The sequence below is a fragment of the Neodiprion lecontei genome, chromosome 4 (assembly GCF_021901455.1).
Source record: "Neodiprion lecontei isolate iyNeoLeco1 chromosome 4, iyNeoLeco1.1, whole genome shotgun sequence".
Classification (NCBI taxonomy): Eukaryota; Metazoa; Arthropoda; class Insecta; order Hymenoptera; family Diprionidae; genus Neodiprion; species Neodiprion lecontei.
In genome coordinates, this window is record NC_060263.1 from 9,761,610 (window position 1) to 9,769,800 (window position 8,191).

The 8,191-nt window shown below is 32.5% G+C and overlaps 1 protein-coding gene across 1 annotated transcript in view; it reads left to right on the forward strand.

Annotated features, from left to right (window-relative positions):
• The window catches only part of LOC107226272 (transmembrane 9 superfamily member 3), a 32,935-nt gene extending 28,600 nt beyond the window's left edge, over positions 1-4,335 (forward strand). Inside the window, exon 10 of the mRNA XM_015667033.2 lies at positions 76-4,335. Within this exon, the coding sequence (XP_015522519.1) occupies positions 76-220 (145 nt within the window). The 3' untranslated portion in view covers positions 221-4,335. The remainder of the gene's footprint in view (positions 1-75) is intronic.
• The last annotated feature ends 3,856 nt before the right edge of the window (positions 4,336-8,191 follow it).

Genomic DNA, 8,191 nt, shown 5'->3' on the forward strand with positions numbered 1-8,191 from the left:
ATTCGATTATCGACAAATACTAAGTCCTGTAAAGTATTTTTCCAAATTAAATAATTGATTTATTTTCTGTTTCAGAATGTATGGGCTATTTCAGACAGCATTTTACTTTGGTTACATGGCCCTCTTCAGTTTAGCATTGGGTATCATGTGCGGTACGGTAGGATACATTGGTACAAATGCATTTGTGCGCAAAATTTACTCTACAGTGAAGATAGATTGAGCTGCATTTCTAGTTATTAAAGAGGTGTATGAGCATACCGTTTACTAAGTCACTGCTTATCTTAGTTCTTCAATAAACAGTGATTTAGCCAAGACAAAATTGATGCTAAGTATGTGAAAATGACTGGCAAGAATCTTAAACGCCACAAGAGCATTTCCATTTTCAGTAATTTTCCTTCTCAAAATTTCAATCATTTAAAAACTTAAACATACATAGATTCATAATCCCAGCTATGTAATAATTAGTAATAATTATCAGTTGAAACTTCGCCAGACACAAAAACATTGTATTAAAAGCCATAATCAATAGACTAATCTGAAATGGTATATCCCCAAGCAACGTTGTGAATATTTTTTTGAATATAAATAGGAGTACCCATTATTCTGGTGATGTTGAATTAAATTTAATTATATTGAGGTAAAAACTGGAACTCAGTTTTATTACACATTACAAATGTGGTGGGTAATTTAACTATCAATTTTAATGACAACCCACAACTTTGTTTCCAAGTAATGACCGAACGATTGTTGATTATCATTAAAGAAATTTGCGTATATTTGTACATATAACAATAAATCTATTATAAAACCGAAACATTTTCATTATGTCAAATAAAAAGTTTTAAAGCCTTAGCTCGGTGTGTGTGAAAAAAATGTTTGTATTTCAGATATAGGTACATACATACCGTATTACTCCGAGTATAAGCCGAGGTTTTTGGTCGTTGACATCACCCGCCAAAATCGTTTTCAATTCATACGCAGACCAGTTTTATATGCGTAACTAAGAAAAACTCCCTGACATGCTGCTTCAGAATTAGCGGTCGTCTTATATGCGGGGTAAGCTTATACTCGAAACAATACGGTAATTACAGCATAAAATTTTATGTATGTGTATAATAGATTTTTCGTAACTTCCGATCTTTCCGGTTTTGTGTGGTCGATGCTTTCTGAAGAATTGGGAAGTTAGAGAGCGCTCGCTGCTCCACGTTCATCCTCTCTACTTGGCCACAATCGAGTAGTGGTGAAATATGACTGTGCAGTACAGCTGACACTTGAAATACTGCCATTACATAGAATTTTCGTGCTTGCACATTCCACGAAAAATTTTTGAAAGAGACTACAGATAAGGTTAAAGGATACTACATGTTATGTACATGCGAGTAAAGTTGATGTAGATTGCCATAGTTCTAGTAGGTTAGTAATACTGTTGGCAGCGCTGTATTCAAATATACACTGCACCGATGCGATGCACCGTTTGCATTAAATAGAAGTCGCCAGTGCTAACCGTATTTCCCACTTGCTGAGATAAGCGGGGTCAGAATCGACTTTACTCGTATATATGTGGATTTTTGTTCAAACCAATATTAATACTTTAGTTAAATTGTTGCAAAACGCGAGTATCTTTCATAACAATATTGACATGCAATTTATTTTTGCATGTGACATGCCAGAATTCACTCAGAGAAAAGTTTATTCAATTCAAACTAAATTTTTGTTTTAATCAAACAAACTGTCACATTGCCATACAATTAAATTGTCCGTTAGATTGAAAATAAATCTTTTGTTTAGTTTAGCTGATTTACTTCAGTAAAATTTTTTATTTGTTTCGTGGAAGAGAGTCTCCAAAAATTGAAAAAAACTGGTTATTTTACTTCACCCAATACCTTGTTATCATAAAAAAAAAAAAATTATTTTGCAGTTTTTAATGGTATTCGAACTCATATTACTGCATCACAAGTCACGCTAACTTCTGCATCAAAGTATCAGTTGTGGAACATCATGGAACGTTTTTGTATTCAAATATTGCCGGATACTGCAAAACAGCATTGATAAATTTCTCCCACGTTATTTCATTCACAACTGCATTTAAAATCTTTCATTACATTGATGATGATAGTGAATGCTGACTTCTTATCTTACAATGAGTAAACAAACAAAAAAAAACGAACTATTTTGTTAAACTAACTAAAATTTTTCTCTGGGTGTTGTATTGAGTAAAATCGTACTACAGTTATACAACAAATCTTCCAATCTACCATCAAACTTTATAGGTAATACATACACTCCGATTCTTCATTGCTTTATCAAATACTTCACAAATGGAAAAGTTAACAGAGTTTGAGTTTCATTACGATGTGATCATTTGCACATCAGAAATTGGCTACACTTCCACGATTTATGAGATGTTGAAAATTTTGATACATTTTTAAATAAAAATTGAATGCAATATGCACTAAAATAAATAAGTGAACTAAAAACTCTATTGTCGTGAATAATACATTTATGTTAGATGATAATACATATTATACGCGACAAAACTCTAAATTGCCTCATCATTTAATCCTTCAATTGCACACATCCTTAATTGTATCATCAGGTTTACACAGATGCATATTAACACTTAGTAACTTTAAGGGCTTATAACTTTAAGTTAAATTGAGTGATTTTAATTTAATTTTTTTTATCATCTGAAGGGCAAAGTGTAAATATCTCTTGAAATGTAGTTTAACATGGAGAATTATCATTTTATTGGTCAAAAATGCTTATTTCATCAAAAAACCCTTATTTTCCCATTCGTCTAATGTGTGTTCACGCCTGTTTGTAATTCACAGGTTGATTTGTATTACAAAGGAGGGCCAGGACGAAATCAATAAACCTCGTTTGAACGAATCGAATTAATTTCTATCCGAGTTTGTCTGTATCTAATTTGATCTAACCACATAATTTGACCTGACAATATGTTATCTGATCTATTCTGATCCATCTGCATATAGTCTGGTGTGATCTGCCTCCAGTATAACTTGTAATATTATGATGCTACACTGGATAGAATATAAGATCCGATGAAATGTAATTATATCCACTCAGGTATGAGATTATATTTCAGTATGGGGTACTGTTATATCTCAGTGAATGTAAACATATCTGAATGAATATGATTATGTATAAGTAGATATAATTATGTATACACAAGAAGATGTAAGTACATTGAAGTTGATAGGATATTAAATTATATCCGTAAAATATAACTTGAGGTGATCGAATATCTTAACGCATAGTGTTAGATCTAACAAGATATAACTATACTGACGTAGGTATACCCATATGAAACTAGATATTTGGCCAGATTATATCTGGTCAGATCTGTCTTGATATAATAATGTCTGATAATACATAATATCAGATCGGTATAGATATAATTGCATCTAGTCGAATTACTATATCTAATCACACTCGATATTGTATATAGTTAGTCTTGACAATGTACCTAACTAGATTTAACCGTATACAACGTTAAATCTGATTCAATATTATTATATACATAATTATATCTATATAATTCCAATTCGACTTAAGATCTGATAAGACAAGAACTATTTTCAAAAAATATATCCAATCGGATCTAATCATATATCCCCGGGTATTTAATATAGAATACAATTATGAGTTATCATATTGGGAACGCAATTATTTCGATGAGCTAATGTTTAGGGGGAAGAAGACAATAACGAAAGTGCACACAGCGAAATAATATCTGTATTCATGAACGCACAGCAATTCCCAAAGATTATGAATCTGTTATATATTTTGTCACTTCGTAAGAATATAGTAATTCTGCAAATCACTTGTAAATACTTGATTAATTAGTATTTTAAATTCGTCATCATATCATATATCGCCAGGTTCGACCGTACCGATTATTATAAACATCCATAACATTAATTGATATATTATTTTATTTCAACACATCTATGTTATAGATGAGATCTTCATAATATAAATTATAGTGAATATTCTGCTAATTTAAACTTTTCATTAGTAATAAGTAAATTATTATCTGGCAGTATATAATAAATTTGTGTACAGTTTGGACAAACCCAGAACACACGAAGTAAAAGTCATATTCTCGCAAACTTAAAAGTTGTGACTCACGATCAGCGATGTCACTGAACGAGAAATTTTAACGTTATTATTACATAACTTTTGCCTCGTATTTTTTGGGAAATAAGACTTGTGTGTGAATATACACATTCTTTCTAAACTCATGATTTATTGAGAGAAAGAAAGATTATTCATCCTTCATATTAATATTCGAATAAAAACTCAATTGCGTAATTGGTGAATAAGTGTATTACTAGAACAGAATAACTATTGCAGGGCTTGCACTACTTTTTGTTGCGAAAACTTTTAAATTTTACCGGTATATCATCATGTAAGAAATTACGTTACAAAGGGAAAACACACCAAAAATTGATCATGTTTGCCGAAGTCAATTAATTTTCGGTTCACACCATGAAATTGTTTTCTAAGGGCTTTTCTACTGGACATTGATTGGAATAATATACGAATCAGAGCAAGCAATTTTCATCGAATTTTATTGAACTTTACTCAGTAACAACATAAATCTAAGATAGTAAGTAGAAAGAGACACTTATTTTTTATTTGGTTTACTATAGATCATGAATAAGTAGGCAAGGACTTCACGGACATGTTGAACATCGCTTAAAAGACAAACAATGTTTCAAATTAGTTGTTGCAACATAAATTGAAAACACAAATCAAAGGCTCATTTGGATAAGCAAATGAAAAGTGCTCTGTTTAGAACTCGGTCTAGCCCTATTGCATCTTAGTTGCCACCGGGAAAAAGTAAAATTGCTCGACGTTTAGGTCTCGATGTTAATTCTGTTAATCCTAACCCCCGAAACCCGTGTTTTCCGGTTTTTCTTGATTTTCTCGGGATCCTGACATCGGATTGACATACGACAAAACGAAATTAAAGATCTCGATGAAATACATTGAATTTCACGAATTTCAGGTACTTTTATTAAAAAGTCGATTTTGAGAGTATTTTCAACCTTTCAATTGACCTTTTTGATCTTTTGTGAATTTTGCATCACTTTAGATATACCGGAAAACCATAAAACTTTTTTACCACAGAAAACTAATGATACAAAAAAAAATTTAATGGCTCGTCAATATCAAAAATCAAAATTTCAATTTTCATCTTTTCTAATTTCTATCGTGCTCTAAACTGGAAGCGAACCGTAAAAAAAATGTTCAAAAAATCACCGAAAATTCTATGTCCTTGCATCAAACACTTTAAACAGCTTTCCTAGTGGTACGATACCCAAACAATACACGCTTGTAATGAACTCGACTATAAATTTCATAGCAAAGATTTTTTTTTTGTACAGAAGATGCAGATCCATCTAAAGGTGAAAAAGTACAGAATAAAAAACAAATTCTCAGGCACCTTCTCGACGTCTCCACATTTGTGTCGCAGATCAGTCTAAGGAAGACGTTTTTCGGACGTCTATTGTCGTTATATGCAAAACGTCTTTTCGATGAGATTGAAAAGATGATTTTATTGCACTATATCAAACTAGCAGAAACGCCGTCTAAAATTAGCTATGCCATGGACCCGGTGGTTACACCGGCAAGTGCACTCTGCGCATTCTGAAAGTATTCATGAGGAAATATGTACGCATAAAGGAGCTTCTGATTCATTCAATTGACCTGTCATCTTTTTCATAAATAACGAATTCTTCCATCAATATTTTGTTTTTATATTATATCAATTCACATTTTGTGTATTGGAATTCATGAAAATTTTCGTGAGACCATTAATTTTGAACGTGCTGATAGGTAAGTATAGATGTGACGAACACCACATCAGATTTTTTTCATCCCAATGTTCATCCTCAGAAAAATTTTAACTCTTGTGAGGACGGAATAGCATTGTAACTCTGAATCACTAACCATTTTACTGGCAATCATCTGAACGAAAATGTTCGAATCCGAGAATTTAGTGCGAAAATAGGTTAATCATGACTTTTATGATAAAGATTCACGTCGCTTTTCCCGGGTCATACGTCGTATTGAAAGTATTGTTTGAGAGTAAACAGGTTGCGCGGGATGGAACCTCTACTCCCAAACAATACTAATCATGATCAACCATTGTTACGAAAAGGCATAGCCGGTTAAGCATGCTAAAAGTGCCCTCTCTTGAAATGTATTGTGCTGGTGACCAAATGTTTTCTGTTAGTAAATCACTAACTTATACCAAATTTTAGTCTTCTAACTCCATTTTACTCGAAGTTATCGTATAAAACGTGATGTTCAGTTTTTTCACGATTACTCCGCTATTTCTACTTGGAAAATTTGGAAAGAATCACATATCTAACAGACATATGTGCACATATCGAGGATTTTTTTCAGACTTTTGCTAGGAAAGTTCACCTTCTGAAAATTTGTGAACATTCAGTCGCTGGATTCCGGTGGATTTTGAAGAGTGCCATCTTTTCTTCACGGTTGGAACCTCTGCTTTCATGTAATTTTTCGTAATTTTCTCAGATTTTTCCCAATGGTGCAGCATTGTTATATAAATCAAAAACTAACATTTTTCACTATTTTATGGGCATGACCCCAAGATAAGGGCATTGCCGGATAAGGCGGCCAAATGTGCCCTTTCACAAAATGATTTGCAGAGTTCATTTTGTTCCGAAGTAAGTGATTTTAATACATTATGCAAGAAGGGAATAATGAACTTTTATTCCCGTGTTGCATATAGAACTTTATTCCCGAATCAACAGCGGCCACATTATTGACTTGAAACTTGGAACTCGTATTCTTTGCGATATTGTGCGTATAATTCAGAACAGAGGTTAATAATAAAAAAATAAATTCTAAAAAATGTATTCAAGCATGCCCGAATTTTTGGAATTTTTCAATAATTTAACTTAAAAATTTATAGTTGAGGACGAAAGAAACTACAATTTTCTTCAATTCTGTATAATTGATTACTTCGTTATACGATTTCCGACAATTTCCGATCATTTTCTCCAATTTTCCGAAATCTGAACTTTTTCATGATTGACGTAGAAATTATTTGCAGCAGATCTTACTTACAGAACAATGCGGATTTTCGGCGAAAAAAATTGGAACAAATTTTTTCTTTTTAATGAAACTTTACCTTAGAAACTACGGCCATGGAAAAACTAATGTTTATAAAAATATTTGAACTCTGATACCGAAAAACTTTTTTCTTATTTTCTTACAAGTAGCGGCAGCTCGTTGCTCGTAATGCAAAGATTCTCAGGCACAAAATAGATATTTACGAAGAAGAGAAATGTGAATTCGATTGCTTTGATGGATACCTTTGGTATTCATGCAAATAATCAGTGGTGAAACTGTCTTGTTAGCCAAATACCTTTGGTATTCATCCAAGTAATCGAATTCATATTTGTTTTCTCCCTAAATATGTATTTTGTGCCTGAGAGAGCCTAGTGGTGCACGGTCAGCAAGCTGCCGCTACTTACAAGTCACCTGTTGGTCTGCAAAATAATCGAATAAATTAGTTTGAATTGTTATCCATACAAAGATAATTTTTTTATTTTGGAGAATGTGCCACGTAGAAGAAAGTATGAAAAAAGAAAAAACATAGAATTTTATGTTGGTTTGCTATGTGAGAATTCGTGTACCTGGCCGTACGTACAGTATTCAGTTTGTCTCTTTGGTTTACGATTAGTTGTACCCTGCGTCATGGAAAATGACTTCACGTTTAACAGAAGTTTACACTTGAAAACTTTGACTTTGCAGTTTATTTCAGTTTATTTGATTGTGTGAAGAGTGGTGCCCCATGTTATATATAGCATGACATTGAAGGTTTCAAATTATTGCGAATAATCTCAGTAGATGAACGGTATATTACTGTCTTAAAATATTTTCAAAATATTCCACGATCATTCAAATTTTATTGTCCCTCAAATTTCATGAAAATCAATAATGTTTTTACATGTAGTCGTGTTCCCTAATAGTCTATTCCCTAATGTTTCGTACCCTGCAATAATTCACGGATTTCCGAACAACAAACATACACAGCTGTAATTCCCTTTGATGCTGCTAATCTGAGGTAAATAACATTCATTCTTGGCGTATTTCACGTACGTAATCTTATAGAGACATTATAAAT